We start from the raw sequence: 24,785 nt of genomic DNA, 5'->3' as shown, positions 1-24,785 counted from the left end.
GATACTTTTATTCCATCCTGTGCATAATTCACTCATTTGTAATAGTTCACTGGACATTTCCCTGCAATGAGTGCTGTTTGCTGTATTCTGCAAGAAAAATGTAAAGCAGGACAAGCACTCAGGTACTTTAATCCAGAAAGGGTGTATGCTTATTCTTGATAGCTACAATCTGACTACAGTAAACTGAATAGTAAAAGTTACAGCTAATCTGTGGCAAATGGTAACCTCAGAGGCCTGAGGCAGACAAATTATTGCTACCATTACATCTACTGCCTGAATGCATTTGCTACAGAGGTTGGAGACTCTAAAGATTTTTTCCAGGTATTGTTTGGGCCTGTTGCAAAAGAAACAAAATTTTTCAACAAAAAGCCCAACTAGCATCCCTGAGAGCAGACAGCCAATGAGACTAAACTACTATATTTATTTAAAAAAAGCGGGAGGGAGGAGGCTGAATCTGCTAGAATTACTTTAATAAGTAATTAACAAAACTGCTTCTTCTGTTGGGGAAACCTGCTAGTGTTGATGCTTTGTCATATAAATCCCAACGACAGCAGCCTAACATATGCCATTTGCTCCTTATTTCAGATTGTAAAATAGAACAGAAGTCTGATTACAACAAGTAAATCCCAAGTATATTAATGAAACCTGTCAAATCTGGTAAACATCAGAGATTATAAGGTAAGTCTTCAACTTCTGCTCTTTGTGTACATTATACGTGTATAGATCTCTTCAGCTTTTGAAGAAAATAAAAATCGAGATAATACTGCCTTCCTGGTGCTGACAGTAGTGTATGCATCTTAATTAGGTATTGCTTCCCAAAATTAAATATGTAAGTTCAAACTCAGACTTGACTTTAGGTTTCTGTGTTGGTATTTTTAGCAGTAATATCCGGTTGGGTATTTTTGTAGGAGGCTTTCTTTCCTCTATTTTAAAGAGCATTAAGTCTCAAACATTAGCTTCTCCTGAAGTAAGAATAAATAAAACTTGAGTTGATTGGGGGCAAGGAGGAAAGTTAACTGAACTAATATGTTTCACTCCGCTTCTGGACTTGACATTGGTATTCTGTATAGAAAAATACTTTTGTTTCAAAATTTTCTTCCAAAATATGTTGAGAAGTCCCTTTTCAGTAATTTTAAAAGTTTTTGCAGAAGTTAAAAACCACTGAAATGTCTATATTTAGAAGTGTTTGGTTTTGAGAAGAATCATCCTTTTCATGAAAGAGCAGCTAGTCAAAAGATGTCCTGATCTTTCTATTGAGATTTTTTTTTTTTTAAATCAAAATGAGCTGAATAAGAGCTAGATGTATTTGTGTTCCCCTTCTATTTGAAAGTTACAGCACATCTAATCTCTTCAAAAAATGGGGGAAGGAAAGAAGCCTTATCTTTGTGCCAAAATCTCTTAGTATGTATCAAATGGCTTCTTGTGTCTTTCAGGTGCCCAAATTAGCAATTTTTACTTCTCCAGTTGCCAGAACCAATCTGACAATTCTCAAACTACAGTTATGCACTGCTGGTATAAAAATAACCGTTGAAAATCTGGTAATAAAAAAGGCAATTAATATACAAATAAAAACCTTTAGGAGGGTGCAAATCGGGCTGTAATCATGCACTACGGAAATAATCCCCAACTTGTGAGCGTGTCGGTGCAGTTGTGGCTCTCATACCAGTGTGTCGCTGCTGCTCGGGGGCCTGGCTGTGGAAATGGGGTGCAGTTTGCTCCCAGAGCCATGCTGCGTTTATAACCTGTCTTCTTGTGAGTGTTATTTCAGGTATGCTTTTAGCCTTTGTTAGCAGAGAAAGACGGCTTCCCGTGGAGCAGGTGATGGCAATACACTAACGTACATATACAATACCCTGTGTCTGTGACCGTTTATGTGATTGCGTGAACCAGCTGACCCTGGGCTGTGTTTTGCATTGCGGAAGGGGGGTGACGATGCTGCCTGTCCCCCCCTACGCACCCCGCTGCAATATCTGCTTGCGTGCTCGGAGGGTTGTGTAGTAGCAGGGGAGCACTGCCAGCCCTCAGCATGTGGGATCCCACCCAAAATCAGGCCAGGAACCTGATCCAGCATAAAACCAGACCTGAAGCAACCACACGCTGGAAGGGCACAGCAGCCTGAGGGAGAGCGGCTGGTGTTGCCCTTCGCTGTTTTGTCAGACCGTGCCGCTACTATTTTCTTTTCACCAACAGTCTCATAAAGTATGACTTAAACCCTTCTTAAGACCGTAGCGCAGAGTTAGTGCTTGGGATGCACTTCCACGTATGTTGATAATAATGTTGGCGCAGGATTTGTCCTTTGCCTATCCCTCGTCTCCGCGTGCCACACCAGCTGCCCCGGCACCCCTTCCAGCCTCCTTTTAGTGCACGTTGGAGGAGCCCCTGGTCTGTGGGGCTGGCGCAGAGAGGCACGGCAGTGCCGACGGGCCGGAGCAGGGCATGAGTGAGCGCCTGGGGATGGGGGTGACGGTGTTTGTTACTCCCCAGGGTGTCAAAATAGATCCTGGGGCTCTGTAGTCAAGTCCTCTTCTGCACCTCCCTGGAGAACTAGACAAATGTTGCCCCCAAATACAGATTTTAAGAGTCTGTACTTGTACCAAAGACAAGTTTCTTGCTGATGTGATGTTTAGGTGAGAGAGGGAGAGAACTAGTTTCTGCCTGGTCATTGCTACAATGCACTCATATTGAGGTTGTTTGAACATTAAAAGCATTACACAGTATCAAGACTGACTTGAGCTTTCTGGATACCTCCAGGCCATTCTGCTCCCCTCTAATGAAACTGTCTGTTGCAAACATGGATGAAAGTAATGCTCTGCTTTATTAATATTTTCTAAATTTCTATCTGGAAATCACGCTCTCTTTTTTTTCTCCCCCCCCCCCCCCCCCCCCCCCCCCCCCCCCCAATATGCACTGAAAATTATTTTAGCAGCTTTATCAATTTGGAGACTCCCATTTTGGTGCTTAACTGGAATAACCTGCAAAGTGATCGATCATTAAAGAAAGATGGCTACAGTCACCCCAGGGGAAATCATGGGGGTGTTCACCAGTTTCACTGGAGCCAGAATTTGACTATTGATAAAGACAATTTGGAATATCCAAACAAAAATAGAATGAAATATAAAGCAGCTTTTTTATTTTTGCTTAGGTAAAATTCATTTCAAAGCACTTCTGTAACTTGGAAAGGCTAGCGCATGAGCCTTTAGGCTTTGTTGCCTGAATTTTAGCTAGCTGATGAGAGTAACATATCAACATACCATACACATCTTTGTACATCTTCTAAGGCCTGAGTAATCTTGACATCAACAACAAATAATTAGAACCCACTGACTTAAATGGATTAGCAGGACTATGGGGAAAAAAGAACCTGTAGATACTAAAACATGCTATAAACCTTTATTAGAAAAGGTGCTTTAAAACCTCAAACTTATATACAGCTGAGCAATATTATGCCTTTGAAATATTTAAATTACAAAATAATTTGAAACAGCTATTTGAGAAAACAATTGCACATACAGCATATACAGAAAGTAAACAAAAGCTGGGGGTTTTTTATAGTCCTCCATCAGACTTAGCATTGCAAAACAATTTACTTTTTTATCTCGTAGATCAATAGTTATCTATCGATCCATGACTTAGAACTACCTAGAAATGAAAACCAACATTCTTTTTTGCTGAGGTTAATGTAAGGGTTATGTGCTTGATGAGTGCATGACTATTATGATATTAATTAACTCCTGATAATGCCAGTGACCTTATGTTTGTAACTTTACGGATGAGTTATTTCTATTTTGTTGCAAAATTCTCTGTTAAGATACTGATTTTTAGCATATGTAGGAGAGATGCTGGTTCTTAATTACCCTTCTTTTTATCCACGTATTTATCAAACAAATCCTCCTTTGGCTTCTCTGCCTTCTGTAGGCCAAAAAGTGCTCACACCGTAGATTAGATGTCGAATTGTCTTGAGCAGTGCTGGATAACTACTGAAATACTTGAAGAAAATGGAAGAAGAGGTAGCAGTTCTTTAGGGATCATCACATTTGCTAAACATTTTAGAATAACGCATAGTGCAAGTGACTTTCTATTTGTATGCTTGTTCTCAGTTTCTACTGAGGGATAATAACTTGAGTTATCAGTTGGTGGTAGATGTTGCAAGATGATGGTGAGATGGGTCAGCTCAGATCAGGCTGCTGCTGAGGATATTACAGCAGAGGCATAAATACTGTGTAGTGCATGGCAATATTAAAATAATTTTAAAAATCTGCTAGTATCTTACCTGCTGTCTGGTTGTCCTGCTCTTTGTTTTGTGGGTTAGAGGACCTGACTGCGTACATCATTTAGGGAAAATTAAGGCGCATCAACAGAAGGTGTAAAGGTAATGCTTGTAACCTGGAATATTACAATGTTTTGGCTGTACTAATACAGGAGTAAAATGGTCTAAATCCCCTGTAATTCAATCCACTTACAAGATTAAAATATTGAGATAAACTGTGTAAAAGGAAATGACCGGGAACTGATGACAAGTGTAAAACAAACAAGAGTGCAAGGGGCACACCAGGAAGGAGGAGAGGGAAATTCCAAATGGGGTGAGGGAGGAGAGGAGCCAAGGCAGGGACCACGCTGCAGCTGTGCCCACGAACCCGGCGTCCACGGAGGGACTCGGCTGTGACCCGAGTGGATGCTGGGCGGTGGCCGTGGCAAATGCAGAAATCAACGTAAAAATGAGGATCAACGAAAGAGACCAGAGGGGTGACATGGGGCAGTGCAGAGCCGGGCTGAGGCATCGGATGAACGAGTGATCCCCTCCGTAGTTTACGACTAGCATTTCTGTTCGGCGGGGAAGAATAACAATGATGTAAAAATGTTTAGGGAAAATAGAAATACTAAAAATGGTATTTGTCTAGTACTAAGGGAATATTGTAGACGCGTAGCTAGGACGGGGTGAAGGATCATCAGCATGTCAGAACTGACTTATGCTATATAATGTCACTTTTTGGGGGGTTGGGTAAGTTTCAAAAGTAAAAAATAATAACAAAATAAAATTTACGAAAAGGCTAGGACTCCAATTCTTCTTTGTCCCAGCTGTGCTTCGGCTCTCTTCATGGAGAAGGTGGTGGCTGCTGGATGCGGAGCTGCGTGGCCTGAAGCAAGGTAGGGTAGGAGTCGCCGTTTGGACACTGACGTTGCAAAGTGCTGGGTCACCGTGGACTGCCCTCCAACCACACAGCCAGTAATGGTCTCAAAATACATCTTTTTATCTTGTACTGTTAAAGGAAACATTCTCTGTTTGGGGCATCTTGAGGTTACCGCTTTGCAAACTGTAGGAAGTCTGAGCATAACATCTTTGTTGGAAAGAAGTTGCTAACAAAGCTGCTACTGGAAAATATCCACTTCCTTTTTTAAAATTTTCTATATTTGTCTTTCACTCTTTTCCCTTGTGATTGCATTATTTTAAATCAATATTCTAGAGAATGAGTTTACTGTCAGGAACTTGTGGAAGTGTTTAAACAAAAAAAAGTTGTGAAAGATGAACTTAAAACTTTTTTTTTTTTTTTAAGTTAAAAATCATCCAAGCAGGGAAAATTAATTTACCATCACTCATACATTAAATCAAATATTTGCAATAAATTGTCTTGGAACAATGAAGAAATCTTTTACTCTTTGAGGAAATTACTAGTCAAGTCCTACTCAGTAATGTAATATGTACAGTTCAGCTGTAAACGTTTTTTCCTTTTATATTTTGATATATCCTCAATTACTCACCAAGCTGAACCCTCCTCTGTATTTGTCAGCTGTTAGTGACATTTAGCTGTCATCCCAGAGCCTTGAGGCATTTGTTTGCTCTCTTTAACCAAGCTATGCATGATGACATGAGTGAAATATTTACAGACAAACCAAAACTGATCATATTAAACATGTATTGAGTGGGAAGAAATTATATATTTAAATAGAAGATAAGGATGAGTAGGATATAAGATATGGTAGGATGTGAATTTGATATTTTAAATGAGGCAGGGGAAGCTTTGCACAGACAAGGATCCACTTTCATATGTGTTACATATTTAAACTACACCCGTAAGAGACATGCCACCTAAAATTAATGGATGCAATTACAATATTTATATTCCCACCTTGAGGTGTCTGAGGAGTCTGATTTTTTTTTTTTCAGTGTAATTAAAGGTGACCAGGCACATTTAGAAGTCAATGTCTTTCAGATATTCCAAGCTCAATATTCAAAACCAGAAGAAGCTGAAATCTTATTGCATCTGAAAACCTTGACCTAGTAGTTATGCATAATACATACTTATCTAAACTTGTGTTTGGTGTGAGTACTGAATTGTTCAATTTTTCAACCTCTTATTTTTAAAAAAGTCATGTTTTCAAGTTGAATGTTCCCCAAGCAGGTGGTTGTTAGAGAACAGCACTGGGCGGGGAGGAGGGTTAAAGGGTGAGAGCTAGCCCAGGGTACTAATCTGTGGAGATAATGAACTGAAAGGCAATCTCAAAATAATATTTTTCACTTCTACAATGCCTTTAATTTGAAAACCAAAAAGCATGCTACAAAGACCATGCCCTCACTGGGCTGCAGTCGCTTCCGTTGAATTCTTTGAGAGGCTTTTCAGCTGCTCTGTCTGTCCTCAGAGCTGGTCTGTCAGTCCTAGTCTCGTACCTCCCCAGCAGAAGTCCTGTGCAAATCAGTGCACCGTTACCAAAAAGCAAATTGAAAAACAAACATTGCATAAGCATGAGCTTCACATCCACCAAACCAGGGTAGTCCAGAATTATGGGTGCAGATTTAAAAAAACAAAACAAAACAAACCACCCACAAAAAATACAAAGAAACCCACCAAACTGGGAACAGAAGTGGTTCTGCATGATACGCAACCAAAGAACTAGACAGAAACATGGACTATTTTGAGAACTTTTAGGGTGGAAAAAAAAAGAGGCTTAACTTGATTTGTGATGAATGTCATTGCAGAAGGAATTTAAATCAGCCCCTAATCTTACTATAGTGCTTTTCCTTTTTCTTTTTTTCTTCCCCTTGGTGATGTTTCCTTTCTGAAGACTGTATGTAGCAGGACACAACAAAAGCATTTGCTTCTCTGGCCTTTTGAGATGAATTATATTTAAATCCAGTTCATCCAATATCTGGGGGATCGTTAGCTTGTGCGCTGCTTCCCTTTAACCAGTTCTTTGCTGTTCTGACTTCATGATTCACTATCACTGCATATACATGGAAAAGAAAAAAACACACCACTGTCATGCTGTTGGGTTAGTTGTCTCAGCAGGAAATAATACGCAAGAGTATCTCTGGAGTGCATGAGAAGGTGTTATCAGAAAACAAATGTCAGCCATGCAACGCATGAAACGGCCCCATCTGTGGTGCTAGGTGCTGGCGGCAAGGGCTGGGCTGAGTTCTCTGCTGGTTCGTGGCCACCCTTTCTCCTGCTCTCAGGCGAGGACTGAGCAATCAAATTGCCCTCTTTCCACAGGTGAGGATAATTTTTTGACAGCTGGAACTTTTTTATTAAATCTGGCCTCCTAAGAGGTGAATTTGCTCTTTGTCCTGCTGGTTTCTGCCTAGCTAGCTTGCTCCCTAGCACTTTCTTAATAATGTTTGGTTCATGCCAACATTAAAAATGCGACATTTTTTATCAGCTGGGTAGATTTCAGTCAGCATTAACGGCAGGGGTTTAAACCACCTCTGAAGTGAAAAGGGCCGCTCATTATCTTAATATTTCACATGGTTTTTTAAGTATCTTGCCAAACTGCGGCACAGCTGGGGAAAAGAGTATTTCTTTCCCCTCAGAACATCTCTCCATAAGAGTCACCTTTTTTCGGACAGAAAGACTAGGAGGGTGCCCGGCAGTGCCCAAGGAAAACCAAACCCCTCGGGAGGAGTGATAAAGCAGGGGGGGATTGCTTCATCGTACTCGCCAGCCTACGAAGACCCACGCTGTGAAGGGGACAGGCTGCGTTTCTGTTTTGCCGGGGGAGTAAAGGTCCCCGGAGAAGAGATTGGTCTTTGGTCCTGCACCCGCTTGTCTTGCACCACAGGAGCATCAGCCCCCGCCTGCCGCCCCTGCGCCCGCCTGCGTGCACGGGACGGGAACCCCGGCCCCAGCGAGGTGGGGAGATGTTGCGGTTCTCTGCTCAGGCACGATCAGGATTTTAGCACTAGGTTTCAAAGGCAAGATATATTATTTTAAATATATATATTAAAAAAAATGTATAGACACATATCTATTTCTAACTTAGCTTATGCGTGAGGCAGGTGACCTCCACCTACAAAGGAGCCCGGGCTGTCATATCTTGGCTCTTGTGCACAAATCTGCAGCCTTGACGCTCATGAGTGCGAATTTTTGCCGTAATAGCTTTGCTTCATTTTACTTCATAGTCTTTCACTTTTCTTGCTCAAAACAGCTGCTGAAAACATCTATTTATCTGTACGTAGTTCTCTTTCTGACATTATTTATTCAGCTAAGAGTTTGGTCAGGAAAAGCAGCAGATCTTGGTCTGATAAGGTTCAATTGCAGAAATAAACAGGAACCTTTTTTTTTTTGTTTACCAGGAAATCCCACCACTTCAGATACCTTTTCACTTTGAAATGAAACCCGTTTCAAAATTTCATGTAAAATGAAATTTGAAAAAGTAGTTTTGAGTTAAGGGAAACCCTTAACTTAGAAATATTTCACCACCACAGGGTTCTGTTCTTTAAACCTTTTTAAAATTTTATATTAAAAAGTCACTTACTCTGAAAAGTAGTTTTGGAACAACTTTCGTTCTGAAAATGTCAAAATGTCATTATTGAAACGTTTAGTTTCAGATGTTTTCAGAATGATATCTTATCAAAATCAATTCATACTTCAAAGCATTTGGGTCTTGATGAACTCCCCCCAGCGTCTTTATGAAGCAGGAAAACAACACTCAGCCAGCTGTGCTCAGTGAGGCCTTGAGATGTTTCCCATACTGAAAGATCATCGGTAAAATCTAAAAAAGGAATTCCCGTAATTTGAGAAGAAATTTGCCCAAATGAAGCAGTCTTTCAGAATCGGAAATGGAACCTAATAATCTTGCACTTTGTATTCAACTAATATCCTTTGCCTGAGCAGCTCTGAATGTTGGGATAAATCTCCTCTTTTTATTTGCATTTGTTTGCCTTCCGACAATTGAGAGGCATACATTTCTCTACAGTCTGATCCTAAGATACCAGTCATCAGAAAATATGCTTAAATAATGTGTGTACCTTCACTCTGACTGAAGCATACTTATCTGAACAGGGCTGCTTTTTTGCATCAAAAAAAGCACTTGCCTCACTATAGTGCTTTGAAGTGACAATATCTCTGTTTTACAGGTGGGGAACTTCAGGTAGGGTGTAGCCCAAAGATACCTTTTGCCAGTCGGGAGCAAAACCCCCACCTTCTGATGGGGTTAATGCAAATCCAGTACAAAAGCACTTTAGCAAGGGCGGTATTTAAAATGTCAGCTCAAGCTGGTAGGTCGTGATGATTTTTTTCTGAAAATGAACTGTTTAAGTTTTGGAAAGTAAACTTAATGCTCAGGGTGTCGTTGTGCCTAAAAAGGCATTTATAGCATGATTAACTTCTGCTGGCGTTAGCATATGGCTCAAGCACACTTTGTCCTATACTCCCTACTATAGTCAGCGGTACGCTCAGCAAATCTGGTTTTAGAGAACCGCTGTGCAGCTGCCTCTCCTTAACAATTTTCCCCCTCTGAGTTGTCATTTAGAGGCTGGAAGGGAAGACCCAGATGGCTAGCAAATCCAGCATCTTTTCCAGCTGCTCAGGGTAAAAATATTGCGCTTCCTTGCATCTGGAACCGAGGATATAAGTCTTTTAAAAAAAAAATAACACCACCAACAAAAAACCCCCGAGAAACTCCCACAACACAACAACAATGATTTCTCTTGCAATGGGCGTAAGCAGAAACCTTTTAAATACAAATAGCTGCAGTGGAGCAACCCCATCCAAAACCTACCCTGAAACTGCAGCTTTGGAGCAGCGGAGTCGCATGCTCTCCAGCAGCAGTGATTTAACATCGCTGCTATTTCAGTCCTGAGCAAGGAGACTCGGAAAAGAGGGGGACCGGGATATTACGACAGTCTACAGTGGGAGGTGCAGCTCCGTCACAGAGACGTGTTGAGCTGAGTTATCTGGTGCCATGGGAAGGGGAAGACCTAGGTCCTCCTCCTGCCCCCCTGCTCCCAGCCTTGCCTGCTTGTGCCTGCTGCTTCCACTGCCCCAGGGATTTTCTTGGCAGACAGGATGGTTGGTTTGTCATCGTAACCTGGCACAGAGGAGCTGCTTTGCCCGCTCCCCAAAATGCAGCTGCAACGCAAGTTTGCAGGCAAGGGCGATGTACAGCCCCCTTGCTTCCAGCTGGAATCAGGATTTTTAATTAGGGAAAATGGAAGTTTGAGAGGGGTTTAGGGGTTCTAGCCAAAATGCCGAGGAAACCAGCCAGAAAGTTTTTAAGTTTACAAGCTGTCAGGATTGCGGCTTTGCATCCCTCTAGGATCTCTGCTTGGACCATAAGCTAGCACCAGCTCCCGGGGAGCGCTGCTCCGGGCACTGGGAAGATCCTTTGGGTTTCTCTTGGGGTCAGACAAGCCCCTGCCCGGCAGGTCCCAGCTCTAGCCAAAACATCTGGCAGTGGTTCGCAGGGACCTATAGGCACTTGGTGGCAGAGGGGAGCTGGGTGTCCGCACCAGTGAGGAATGCCAAGGAAGCGATGCTGAATGCTTGTATTAACACCTTGGGAAACTGTGATTAAAGTCTGATTAGCAAGTGAAACTCCGTCTGTGCCATCTGGTTGTCTGTCTCGCGCAGGTTTACAACCGCAAGATTATTTAGGAGTGCAACGTACAGGCAGAGACCCATTTAGAAATAAAAGAGTGTCAAACCATTTGAGTTGAAATCACAGTCCCTATATATAAAACCTTTAAAACTTAAATAGACCAAAGAATCGCTTTATTTATAATTATATATTAGGAAAATGAGGTTATTTTGGAATAACATTGACCATATTTCTTCAAATAGTATAATGAATTAAAGGTACCTTGGGTTGGCAATGGATTCTTTTTCTTCTTCTCTTACAGTAGGCAAACATTCACAGTCAGCTGAAACAGGATAAGAAACAAAACTGTAGTTACTCTTGGCAGTTATTCTCCATTTATTTCAAAATTGCATCAACTTTTCTGGTGCAGTGTCTCTAGAATGTAAAACTGCAGATGCTATTCTGCACCCTTTTATCTGTAAAATCAGCATAGTCCACAGAGTGTAAATGTTACGTGCTCTAAATCTTCCTTACCTTTGATAGGTGCTGCTGTAATTTCTTTATTATATCTATTTCAGTTGTTTGTGTAGACCTATACAAATGAACTACTTTTGAGGAGGACTATTTGGGGAGGACTATTTGTTAGCCTTCCACTGCTTGTAGTTGCACCTATGCTTTGTAGGCCAGCTGGGAATTTGGGGCTGGGGTTTAGGGAACACTAACACCACCACCCCCCCACCCCCCCCCCGTATGTAAACTATTTGTTCCCTTCTGTCCACAGATTTAAAAAAAAATATTTTACAGCACTATTTCCCTGTGTACTATACTTAACGCCTCTATTTCACTACTGCTGCTGCTTAGCACATGTTTTCTGCTAGAGCTTACGGACCGCGAAGGTCAAAACCCCATCATGTGGAGCACTGTGCTAACGCAAAGAAATGCTCCAAAGAGTTTTATGTCCTGAAAAACAAAGCATCCCTAGGAGGTCAGGCAAATGAGCCATTTGGATATAAGGCAAGGGACCAGGAATGAAAAAAATACCAGGGTTTCAGCATTTCCTAGCCAGTGAAAAGCTGTTAGCAGTTCAAAATCCGGCCTCAGTTAATTCACACCTTACCAAAGACCTGCCTTTTTTGAGGAGAGCCTTGAAGGAGGATGCAGGGCCCTTAGAGATTTTGAGCAGGACATTTCATTTGGGAGGAAAATGAGGGGAAAAATACAAGATACTTAGGAGTAGCTAAGAAGGAGCTGAAGATGCTGCTGGTGGTAGTTACCGCAGGTACTAACTGCTCCATGGGCTGATAGACTTGCCCGAGAGGACGTAGATGGTGAACGGTGCTGGCAGTTTGTGTTTCACGAGGTAGAGATGGCAAGCGAGGGAAAGGACACGGAGAGGGGAGGGATGTATTCATAGGATCCTGGCAGCAATTTTAAGTAAACGGTGGTCTGAACTATAAGTACGTGCGTGCTTCTTCTACAATAGCACAATGTGGAGCACAGAACTGTAGAAACTCTGAAGTCTGAAAGGACTAGATGCTTCAGAGAAACTAGTATTTAGCATTAAAAAATGTGTATTTAAAAATATAAATACTGTTCACGGCTATACATGTGTTTAATAGAAGTGGCTACTGGAAACTCAAAACATTTATGATATTCCATCATATGTTAAAAATAAGCTCCCACACAAACTAAAATACTCCTCTGAACAATTCTACCCCTGACATTTATGCTGCTATTTTAGTAGCGGGGAGTCAAGAACACAACTAAAGATGTTGTAGGAAAAGCAGTGGCACACATACAAAATACCTTACATCGATTTTCTACGCATGGGATCTACGTCAGCTAGAAAGAGAGGGATGATGGAGTAGAGGGGTTACCGTGTACCATTTTTGTTCATGCTGTTCATCCATTTATCAAGCTCTTCCATTTCTATCTCCATAACAGAGGGCGTATCTTCTTCAAAAATAGGACTTGAGAGGAAGCGGGGGGAAAAAAAAGCATTACACAAAATGCTTCATTCAAACAACTTACAACGTAGTCATTTTGTATCAGTCTCTCATAATTCCAGACACGTGTATAAACTCGGGAAAGTCATCCTAGTCTAGTCATCTGAGAAGACGTCAGCCCAACGGGTGTGGATGAAATGGCTGCAAGCAGATGTGAAGGAGCGGCGGCAAGGTGCCGGTCCTGGGCAGAGGTGGGGCCGGCGGGGACATCTCATGCAGAAGGGCTCAGACGGTGCAGTCTGGGGTATGCCAGAGCGCCCGACCAATGCAGCTATTTGAGAACTGTCCCTACTGTAAATAGGAAACTGAAAAATAAAAGTTTGTCTCTGCCCTGCTGGAACACATGGCAGAAGTCCCATTGCTCCAGGGGTAAAAGCAGAGGGCCTAAAGTTTTGTCCTAGCTGTGACTGACATTGGGGGCGACTTCAAAAGGAAGGGTGATGAGAAGAGTCCCTCTGCATTTATTTAAATGCCTCTGTTTAGCTTCCCTTTGCTGATCATTCCTGGAGTCACACAGCAGAAAAAATATTTTTAGCAAAAAAACCTTTCTTTTCCCCCGTGAAGCCAATTTAATAACTTCCAGCATTGATTAGCAAGATGGAGCTCAATAAAAGGTAACGATAAAAATTATCACTCTGGTAAGAGCCACGCAGCTTTTGGCTTGTGGCAGCTAAGGCACTGCTTCCACGTCAGCTGGGCAAGCCTTTCTGCCTCACCTCAGAGTGAGAAGACAAACTTGAAAAACAGGGGAGCAAGACACAGAGCTTATTCTGAATAGCAAAAGCCTGTGATGAGCCTGGGCACTGATCGCCTTTGCTCATGGGGCACTTTGTACGTCTTGTGCTGTCCTGTGGCTGGTGGAGCCGGGGTGCCCAGAGCAGGCGTAGGGGCGGCTGCGGGCGGTGGGTGCCCGTGGGGCAGCGCTCGCCTCGGCTGCCGTAACTCCTCTTCTCCTGCTCTAGTCCTACACCTTCAGCTAGATACTGAAGTCACACTTTAGCCGCCTCTAGAGACAGTTAGCTGGAGCAACCGATGGCAAAAGGTAATGGTGTTTAGTCTACAGTTAAACTAAAACAGGCGGTGAAGGAGCCCAAAATCATAATATCCTCTTAGAGTAAAAGCATAAAAAAAAAAAAAAAAAGTGATGTTCATAAACTTTACCTTTTCACATTTTCGCTTCCCAGCTCATCTGGAAAAGAAAAAAGTTGGTGTTCATAGTTCTGCTTTTTGCATATATACAGGGTCCAGACTGCAAGCAAGCCTTGAACAGGGTCACGTAAAACAGGTTGCATTTTCAAAAGGCGTAATAGTTAGCTTGTAGATGAAAGACAAAACACCTCGTCCTGTTTGTAATTTTCAGAGGAACCCATTATTTTTAATCTTGAACACACTAAAAGCAGCTCATTATTAGCTCAGCCGTGCTGGGAGGAAGCCGACTGTTAGCAGTGGGCAGGACACGGCAGATGCACGCTTCCCTGAGCAAAACAGATGTCGTGAGAGAAACGGTATCCTGAAAAAGAACCACTGCTGCAAAGCAATTGTTTACTGGAAGCGTCGGGACATTTTGCTGCAGACTACACGCAGGCAAACCGGCTCTGCCTGGAGGCTCTGGGAGCTGCCCGTGGAGAGAAGAAGGGGGGGATGGACTTGCATGGCAGATTAAATCTCAGTTAGGCAAATGAAGCTGAACTAGCCAGATGTCAAAAGGGATGCAAAGCTAGTTATGACCCCAAGACAAAGTAAAGATGGGGGAAAAAAATAATGTAACAGCCATTATTCAGATAAATAACTCCCCCTCCAGGAATCAAGTGACTGAAAGGTCTCAGCCCTCAAAAAAGAATGAAGAACTACATATAGGATTCACATTGTCTACTATCTTAAATCAGCTTATCTTTAATTCATTGTTGCCAATGGGTGCTGACACCTCCCACTTGTTCCAGCACATTCCCTGACTGCAGAGCCACACCAGGGCCCCAGAGCCAACTTCCCCACCTTGAGGGTGCCCAGAATCCCAGCTCCAAGCAATAGGCACAGGGCAAGAGATCCCAGGATTGTGCTCCTGCAAGGCACCACGTTGCCCGTCCCTCTGAAGAGTGTACCTGCATTTCAGGTCATCCAGAAACAGGTGGGCAACTAGGTGGCTGCTGGTGAATTCAGAGTTTGCTATGAGGGTGGCCTGGTGATAAGGCAGGTGCAGCCCAAAAATGCCCTGAAAAATGGACTTAAAATCTACGTTGAACATATGTCACTGTCTGCAGGCCGAGGAGCTGACAGCTGCACTCTTGTTCTGTAGAGACACTGATATGACCATTTCGGGACTTCACTTACCCACTGCATGGTTTTAATGTGACACCTCAGTTTGTTTGCTGTGGCTTGACACTCCAACTTACTGATTTCTTCGCTAACAGATCCAGGTACCTTCCTGAAGCGCAGCTCTCCCTATCACAGCACCCAGGCAGTCTGACCACGGGATTCCTAGCTCATTTACTGTGATATCTTCATAGCTGCCACCACCCTACAGGACCCCTTAAAAGTGTTCCTTAAAATGGTTTTGCTTGTTCTTACTTTATTGAAGCTCCGAGCAGCTTTACCTTGTGGGCAATATAGGCAATAGAAGCATTAAATTCACCTTGCGTGAAGTTATTAAGCATAAAGACAGAATAAGCATTTGCAGCCACACGGTTACATCCGTACGCCGTTCCCGGCATTGCCAGGAGCCAGAGCTCGGTGCCGCGGCTCCCGTGGGTGTGCAGCGTGAGCAAGAGGTGCCAAGAAGCAGAACCAGCTCCCGCCCACGGAGAGGTGCGTGCCCCAATACCGCTGGCCGGGGGTGGACCCCTTTCCTATCTGTCAAACACGCAACTACAACCGGAGAAGTACATCCTAAATGTGGCATCCCAGGCCTCCAAATAACATTTTGTTAATGTGGAGCACGTCCTAAACATATCCTTCCGATGTGCGAGAAGACAAATTTACCTTGCTTAGACTTTTTCCTTTTATGATGTATTACAAAAAATATGGTCAGCAAAATCAGCAGGACCAGCAGCACGACGGGGACAACATATATCAAGATAGACGGTTCTGCTGCTTCTAGGCTGTCCTGATTGTTCACAGCATTCAATTCAGTACTTGGAGTACTTTTTGTTTCAAAGCTGCTTTCAATAGTGCTTGCAGTGACAAGTACTTGCTCGTGGTCACGCGTGGTCGAAGGACGTGTAGCAGGAGGAGGCATTACTGTAACGGTGGATAATATCGGCAATCCATCTCCTGAACCATCATTTTCAGAACCTGCCAAATATATGAGGACAACTTAACATTTTATGGCTTTTGTTGGTATCATCAGCGAGTCAAAAGCATACAGCTTTAATATTTACTTTTCATTTCACGTCTTAAAAAAAATCAGCAGATGCCCCATACACACAGGTTTGAAGCCTTGGGCATCGGGATGTAAAATTAGATGGCAAATTTGTCACAAAATCTTACCGGTCCTGACCGCGTTCTTCAGCTGTTTTTTACTGGGACACGTGAGCACGCGTGGTCTGTCTGCACGCAGCTGTCTTGCACAAACACTTTTTACCTGTAGGCTGGCATCTGGTCTCGCTCTCACATAAAAGGCTTCTGCTTCTCAGCGAACCACACCATCCTGCTTTGCTCCCGGCCTTGGCGCGTACGGCCGCGACCTCTTTCGTCCCTCCCCTTACCCCAGGAATTAGTAGTCCCTTTGGGGACGCCATTATCCCTGGTTCACCAATTCCTCCGGCTCACTCATCTCCCTGTTTCTGTGTCTTTCTCAAATTTGTTAAATTTGTTTCACTGTGAAAAACAGAACTGGCGAAAGGAAGTTTGAAGCCTGCAGAAGCTGCTGACTTTCGCTTCTGCCCAGACTAGAAGAGGCAGTAGTAACACAGGGGCTTTACTGCATACAGATGCCACGAACTGCTCCTCTGTCTGGTCCTACGGGCTGGCCGAAGGAGCCTATGGTAAAGAGTCAGTGCTGGCTATTCTTCACAAATGCTAAGACTGGGGGTTTTGAACCTTGATTTGGGTTTGGGTTTCATTTATCACGCCTTTTGCAAGAAAAGTGGCTAAAATTGGCTATATTGCTAATAGCGAAACAAGCTTTTTTTTGAGGCTAATTAGGAGTCTACGTTGACTGTCGCGGAGTTTAAAGCTTAACAGGAGTACAGCAAATCCTGGGCTGATACTGCATTCTATACTGACGCCAAAAATCCTGTTGTAGCCAAAGGTGCAGGAATCAGCCCGTAGATAAATTACACCAACATGCTTCCAAATGCAAAGCCTTCAATAATTTTCTTAGCATGAAATTAAATGGTGATTTTTTTGTGTTATCTGCCCTTTCAGATACAAAGCTGGCATGGTGCAGCTCTCATTTTATGCAATAAAGCAGAATGGGATTTCATGACTTTTGCAATGACATGTTTCTCCCCGCTCTTGTAAAGTGCTAGGCAGCCACAGTTTCCACTAGAGTTAGCAAGAGCTTAAGGTTTTCAGCACCTCAGTGCTGGCATTTCCAGTCTCACAGGACTGGAACCAGAAGTACTTAGCATTTTAAATGCTTTTGTAAACACATTAATCTTCATAATGGCCCTGAGAGATGAGCACTTATCATCTCCATTTTACAAATGAGAAATCAGAAGGACAGGGATGCTGTCCTTCCCAGGGACACCAAGTGAGAGAGGAAAACTGGGATTAGAGCGCTATCTCTTGCTTAATCCACTCTGCAGCATCTCCTCTCCCATCAGATTTGTCTCAAAGAGGAGATGAGTATCTCATGAGACTGTATTCCAGGAAACCCAATTTCAAACAAATAAGATGATTTGAGTGTGACAGCAGTGATTTATCTAGATTTTTATGCCGCGCTTATCACTCAGGCACCTGATTGTTTCATCCTTTCCTGAAAACTAGGAAAGAATTTTAATACTTAATAAATAATACCTAATACTTGAATATAGTATTTAATACTGCAAAGGTCAGCAGACTCTTTCACCACAATACAATGAAAATGTTAGCTTTTCAGTGGCAAAGCACTTCGTACCGATAGTCTCTCTGTTGCTTTCTCTGTATTTAGTATTTCAGTCAAGAGCAAAACACGATCTCTGCCTCCCCTGCAGGTAATGACCCCTTACGCGTGTGCTCCTCCACCCTTTCCCGTGGTCTCCTGGCTGTCCTTAATCCTATCGCAGAGGACGGGAGGGAGAGCTCCTCTCCCTTATGAGTTTGGCCACTTGACTCTTCTTTCCCAAGGTAGTTCATAGTCGCCGGTGCCCGCAGCCGCTCCATTTCAATGGCTGTTGCACAGAGCAGCGAGGTATCGCTAGAGATGTCCGCACCGCAGACCGCGGCGTGATGGACCATGCCGCTGGCGGAGCCGCCGGACCACCGCAGCCTCACCGAATCTCTTCGGCGACCTTGCTTCATTTTCCTCCTCTAGCCATCACCCTTGAAACCTGTCGTCTGCCACATCTGATATATGGACAAGGACAAGCCCGTTGCTTAAAATAGTACACATGGGAAAGGGTGTGGGGAAAATACCTTATTTTTCATTTATGATCCAGCTAAAATGGATTTTTCAAATGTCTAAAGCATGGTGTGACTTTAAAGCAAAAGCAAACAGTCACAGCTCATTAACTGCAGGGCGAAACTTTGAGCTGCAGCGTATGCTGCGCTTGATTTCCAAGAGAGACTTTTCCAGTGTCTCTGGTACTTTTTATTTGCCTGTTGTTGAGCTACGAAGCAGATTTCAAATCATTTGTCTCTGTGTGAAATACAATTACCTTTTCTAGTCTCTAGGCAAAGAACATGGCAAATCACAGGGAGTGACCTTGCTGCCGCGTATTTTTGTTCGCTTTGCATAATTCCAGGGACAAAACAGCATCTCTTCTGTGAACACCATTTCCTCTTACAGAGATCTTTTCTCCGAGTGAATTAAATTCATCTTTCAGCAGAAGAGCAGCCAATTGCACAATGTGCTTGCAAGGATATTGCTCTTATTTCCTGTTTCACCTGCTGCCTCGACACATCCCCCTCCAGCTCTTCTGCCCGTCACCTCCGAGGACCAGGGCTGGGACCCGAGGGATGCGCTGCCTGTCACACCGGGGCTGCTCTCGCTCTCGGGCCACCCACACATCACATTTTTTACGCAGTAGGAAAATCACACCCCGCACCTGGGTGGGCCTGGTGGCTTGCACCAAGGAAGGATTTGTATCTCCAGCCCGGCGCGGAGGGACGGACTCAGCCCTCCCGGTGAAGGCACAGCGCTCGCCGCAGCCAGCTGCCCGGGCCACGTGAGACCCACGTGGTTGGCCCCAAGGTAGTCGTTGTTTTTCATAGCGTTTAAGTTTAAAGTGCTCAAAATAACAAGCAGGCTGTGTTGCAGCTAGCCCCGGTGGCTGTTTTGTAGGGTGAATGAAAGCTGGACGTTGCAAGGTTTGGAGCAGGGCAAGAGAGCATCTGAAAGTCGGGGATTTTGTGAGATGCTATTCAAACATTTTCTCCATGCCTGGAGGGAGCCAGATTTGTGGTGGTCATTCATACCATGAACTGTCTTGTCAACTGTGCTTGGGTTTCATCTTGCAGAGATCTACTAGCTCCCTCCAAAAGGGAGTCTGACCATAACATAACATAACATAACATAACATAACATAACATACATTCAGGATGGAAAACCAAGGCCAGTGGAGTGGAACAAGGAGCAAGTCACATCTGACCATGTAGATATCTCCTTGACTTTGCAAAGCCCGTGCCCTTCCTCTTGCTGAGCTCAGCCTCATGCTGTTGGCTCCTGTCTGGCATCCGTACTCAGCCCTCTGCACATCTCAGCCAAGGAGCAGGTGCTCACACAACAACTGCATCAGATCAGCTTTGTCTGGACCGCCTGGGGCATGACTGCTGGCCACTTCTCCCCATGTCGAGGGAAGTGGACGGGAGCACGCCACAGCTTCAACCCAGCCCATATTGCCACTTCTCATGCTTTCAAGAGCAGAAGGGAGAGGGGCTGGCATGCAGCTGTGTCCCACCCTGATGGGGAGCTGGGCACAGCAGGAACTGGAAGCTAAGAAGCTGGAGCTGGAAGCTAGGAAGTCCTCAGGTTCCCACCACTGAGGTATTAGAGGATGTAGTCCTCGGGGGACCAAAATGCCTGAGCAAGCACTAGCAGCGGCTCAAAAAAGGTTCCATTACAGTTCTTACGAATTACAAAAAAGCTATGTCCCTGTATGCAGATACCATGGTATACGGTATTATTCAATATTTTCTACTTTAAAAATATGCTTGGATTACTGATGGACTTCGCGTGAGTTTTGGAGGTGCTCCCAAGCCTGCCTTTCAAGGGAGACAGAGGGAGTCGAATGTACCAGCAGCTTTACAGACCGGAGTCCAAACAACTGCATCTCAGACAAACAAGCAACATTTCTGTTGTTGCAGCATTTCTTCCTCTGAGGTTTGTGCTGTAGCACTCAGAGGTGGTGATATGAGCTTCTTGATGAAGTAAGCGGGCAAACAGGTTTCTGATTTCAGTTGGATGTGAGGCAAAGGAAAACCGTCAGCAGTCAGCACATTCGGTTCAGCTGTAAAATCATCTGTCTCCCTGCTGCCTTCTCATCAGGCTCGAGGACTGGGGTCTCTGAAGGGAATTTTTCAAATTACACTACAGTACCTACTTACAGAAGAAAAAGGGATGGGGTAGAGGAAAAGCAAGAGCTAAGTCAATGGGATAGTCAAGCTCATTAGTTTGAAAGGGAATTTTTTGTTTCTCCAAACTTTCCTACAAGCTATAAAAATGCAGTCAAAGGAAGGCTCACGAGAGGATGACAAAACGAGAAAAGGCTACAAAGCTGTGTATGCTGGAGCAAAGTTACCATATCCTATATCACGCTGTTCCACGCACACATTCCTCCTGGTGAGCGTAGTCATACGACTCCACGTGGTCCGTACGATCCTCTCTCCTATAGCTTGACTCATCCCCGTCCTGTTCCTCTCCCTGCGCTTCGCGTTGCGTAAGAAGGGCCGTTCCTCGCCACGGCCAGGGCTTGCCCAGCTGCCTGTTGCGGCAGGTCCCGCCTGTCAGCCTGGCTAGAAGAGGAATCCTTATAAGCCTGCAGGCTAGCTGGCGGGTGCCTACGCTCTTCTGATGAGGGAGCACAAACGCTTCAGGTTGGCTAATCTGTAGACAAGATCCTATTAAAATGGGGTGCTTAGAAAGTGTTATCTAGGTATAACCTGAAAGAGGAAACAACTGTTTAAGTTCATTGCTAGTCGATGGAAGCTGCTTTCTCCTCGCCGTACTTCCATCCAGCTGAAGGGCTGTGTTAACTGCCGGCGTTGCAAATTCAGCCACGTGTCTGAGAGTCAGACTGCGAACCTGTAGTCTCGTTTCTCACCCCCAGTACTAAAGGTTTTCCAGACCAATTTATGCATTTCCTTGCATCTACTTAATCTCGTGGCCTTCCAGCTCCGCATCAGCGATACCCGTGCCACCTCACCGTGATGCGAATCTCTCGGTGCTCCTTGCTCTCAGGAGGACCCTGAAATTAAAGATTCAAAAGCTCCGAAGGCTCTCCAGCTGTCAAAAAATCTCTTGAGAGAAAATAGACTGGGGTCACTGACTGAAATTTAGTATACAATCTTGCTGATGTAAAGGAGAGATTTTCTGAAATGCCCTTGAAGCACTTGAATAAAACACAGTGGAAGTTTGTGTGTGTGAATAAAAGGGATGAATAGGAGTAAATATGTACAAGGAATTGATGTGTTCAGTAGAAAGGGTTTTTCATCTGCTTTTTAGGGAGCTGCACTTTGGAAAGAGAGGATATAGCAAATCCTCATTTCTTATATTGTTGCTTTGCTAGAAAATTGTAACAGGCGACTCTGATGGGTTCAAACCCATTCCCGAGTTCATTACTTTAAGGGGGAACAGGTGAAAAATACCACTCCCTTAGAGACCTTGGCTTTGTAGGGGACTTCACTTAAAGGCACTTCTCTGCCAAAGAGAGAGCTGCTGCCTGTGCTCACGGCACAAGCTGCTGAATATCTGGATCTTTGATAGCAACATTCCTTTGAATGACAGCTCAAAACAACAGCACAGAGACACAGCCAAAGTAAAGCACTACCTGCAGCCATCCCGGCTCTTCCACTTAACGACCGTACACGCTTAACGACCGTACACGCTTTACTGCTCCTCTCCCTCGCGCATTTTCTTGCTCCCCGCGTCAGAGCACTTATGCTGCAATTTCCTGCATGCTTCACCGAGCACCGAGGCTGGCGTACCCTGGGAAATGCCCGTCGGGTCAGAGCCTTTTCCTATAAGCTATAGTAAGGGCCTTAATACTTGTTCCTAGGGACAGCACACGCTTAGGTAGGTCTTTAGGGCTGCTGCGAGGCTGAGCAGTGACCACCATCACCCAGAGCAGGGAGGACCACTGCTGGCCCTCAGCAGGCCACCAGCAGGTCCTTCTGCCTGCGTAAAGCAAGGGCATGGGCAAGGGGAAGGGGACTGGTGCAAACCCCCATGTGCCCTCAGCATGGAGCTGAGAGAGGGCCGGCACCCGGAGCTGAGACCTCCGGCACGCTCTTAGAGCTACCGGCTTAGGGTAATTGTAGCGTAGCTGGGAGAAAACCGTCTGTTAATCGTCATCCAAATGGCAAGGCTAGGGTTTTGGAAGGCTCCAGCAAGGTATGGGAACGGGACTTATAAAGGCTTCCGTCTGTCTGTGCTGCAAGATTTAATCATAGTCTTATTGCCTATTTTGTAAATGGTTTCTAGACAGTAGAGGTGAGACCTGGAAGATCCCCAAGAGCTTCTGCCCCCTTCTCCAGCAGACCACTTTAAAGGTGAGGACTGTGTCTGGGACTGGAGGAAAAAGGAAGAAAGCTCCTTTAAAGGTCCTGTCCTGTTGATCTGTGAGCAAGCAGGGGTGAGAGCAGAGGATCCCCCCGGCAGGCTGCCCTCAGCAGAGGGGCTCCCGACCCACCAGTGCCTGTGGGGTAGATAAGCCCCTACATAAACTCTTCCCCCTCCAGTTCAGTTTCAGCCCCGTGGCCCAAGTTCACAACTTCCCCCTCTCCACCCGTGCAGTCAGAGTAAGCCCTGGGTGCATTTTGGGGCTGGTTGCACAAACGAAAGCCGCCTTTGTGTGGGGAGCAGGGGTCCCCGTCTTCTCTGGGCGGGTGCTCTCCTCCCCTTCCCCAGCCGTGGGGGGCTGGCTCAGGAGAGCCAGGGCTGACAGCGGTCAGGGAGAGCTCTGGCAGGGCTGACTCACTCCCATGGAGGAACTGTTCCAAAATCAACCAAAATTTAAAAGGGGACCTACGGGTAGGAAGCCTCTAAAGGCAGCGGGGAGTGGGTCGGGGCACCTGGTGCGTGACATCTGCCTGGTGCTTTGTGCAGCCTTTAACGCCCATCGCAAAGAGGGGGGGGCCCAGCCGTGGGCTGGGGGGGTCGGGGACTAAGGCACCCCTCCACCCTGTGGAGAGGGGGATGAAATCCTAGCGATCAGTACACTGCAAATGAGCTGAGGAAGCCGGAGCCTGATCACTCTGCGGTGCTCGCATCACGCCCGTCCGTTTCCCTGTGACCTCCCTTTTGCTCTGTCCATGGCAGGTTTTTTCCCCTGGCCGCTTTGACTCTGAGCTACGTTCAACGCTTGCAGCATATTTTCTGAATGTGGCTGTAACGCAGCAGGGCTGTAGTAACGCAGACAAGGCCAAACCATTTTATACCTCGCTTAGCTCACCCTTACAGCTCAGCAAGGCTCCTAACCACGAGCAGCTCGGCAGCGCACCGGCAGACGGCAGCCCAGTTTTTACACCCTGCTGATAGTACTGGTTTTCAGGGAAAAAATACCCATACCAAACCACCTATTTCACCAATGCATTTTAAATCCTTAATACAAGAAGTCCAGTGATAGCTGAGCGTCACTGTCCTCTCTCCCTGCTTTCGGGAGAGCTCCTGCTTGCGACAGCAGCACAGAGGCAGCAAACACTTCTAGTCCATACTGAGGCACTTGGGCAGTGATTTGCTTGACACCGAAAGGCACACAAGAACTGCCTGGCAAGGTTTTACTAAAAGACTATCTGCCTGTCTTGTGCAGTCGCTGGCTGCCAAAATGCCAGTGGAACAAACTACCCCCCGTGAACGGGGTGAGAGCCTCTGCAACGACACCCCAGCGCTTCAGCATTTTGTCACAAGTGGCTTTTCCACTCACGGTTCTTCCCTTCAAAAGGTCAGGACCTAAATCCACGGTGCCGACCGCTTTGCGCTGCAGCTGAGAATTCAAAATATTTGTCTCCGGAACTGGCTGTTCTTTTGTTAAACCGGTTTCAGTTCACCGGGACTATGGAACTCTGCGGTCGGCTTTTGAATGGAAGCGGTGCTCCGTCTTTAACTTTACTATTAAATGCTGATAGTATGGGTGTGGGGTTAAAAAAGTACAACAAATAATTAAAATTAGAACCAAAATGCCTGGCAGGCCAGCATGGAAACTCCGGTTCCCTACACACCTGCAACGTAGGAAATGTAGGAATTGTAGGATTCGGTTGCTGCCGTTCGGGGTTAGGTCTAAGAAAAAAGGTCAAAGCTTAGAAAAAGTCAGGCAGCTGAAAACAGAGAGGGTAAACACAGCTAAAAGAAGCAGAGAGCAAGCCCCCACAGATCTTCTCCTAGCGCTCAGTTCGGAGGGTGTTGCCCTCCGACTCGGTCCCATCGCTGCAGGCACGAAACGCAGTCCCACCTCGGAGGGCGAAAGGCGCTTTCTTACTCACTGTTCCTGGCAGATCCTCCGGCCAGCGACAGGGCAGAAAGCAGCACGATGAGGTTTTGCTTTCGCATGCTACCTTGGCGGTGCTCCCACCCGAGGGGTGCTTCGGCTGGCTCCCGGCTTCACCCGAACATTTACATTTCCTGTTTCCTGCCGGGGTGCATCTGAGCCGCATTTCTGCAGGAGATGGACTCTCTTTGATGGCTTTTAGGAAGTG

At 45.2% G+C, this 24,785-nt stretch overlaps 1 protein-coding gene across 6 annotated transcripts; it reads right to left on the bottom strand.

Annotated features, from left to right (window-relative positions):
• Positions 1-4,915: 4,915 nt before the first annotated feature.
• Positions 4,916-24,764, bottom strand: TMEM154 (transmembrane protein 154). 6 transcript variants are annotated; one of them, XR_012775537.1, is made up of 7 exons: positions 24,573-24,764; positions 15,774-16,085; positions 13,959-13,986; positions 12,676-12,761; positions 11,074-11,134; positions 7,003-7,251; positions 4,916-6,680 (listed from the first exon to the last, which is right to left on the bottom strand). XR_012775537.1 is itself a non-coding variant. In XM_075500459.1 (6 exons), the coding sequence occupies exons 1-6, from the start codon at positions 24,637-24,639 to the stop codon at positions 7,203-7,205; spliced, it is 603 nt and encodes a 200-aa protein (XP_075356574.1). In that variant the 5' UTR covers positions 24,640-24,764; the 3' UTR covers positions 4,916-7,202. The 6 variants fall into 6 exon arrangements, 4 of the variants coding, with proteins under 4 accessions (XP_075356574.1, XP_075356576.1, XP_075356575.1 ...); XR_012775536.1 differs by having other exon boundaries at positions 6,650-6,680; positions 6,948-7,251; XM_075500459.1 differs by having other exon boundaries at positions 4,916-7,251.
• Positions 24,765-24,785: the final 21 nt, after the last annotated feature.

This window comes from Mycteria americana, chromosome 4 (genome assembly GCF_035582795.1).
Source record: "Mycteria americana isolate JAX WOST 10 ecotype Jacksonville Zoo and Gardens chromosome 4, USCA_MyAme_1.0, whole genome shotgun sequence".
NCBI lineage: Eukaryota > Metazoa > Chordata > Aves > Ciconiiformes > Ciconiidae > Mycteria > Mycteria americana.
The sequence above is the reverse complement of the archived record's forward strand: the minus strand, read 5'-3'. Positions and strand labels throughout refer to the sequence as shown.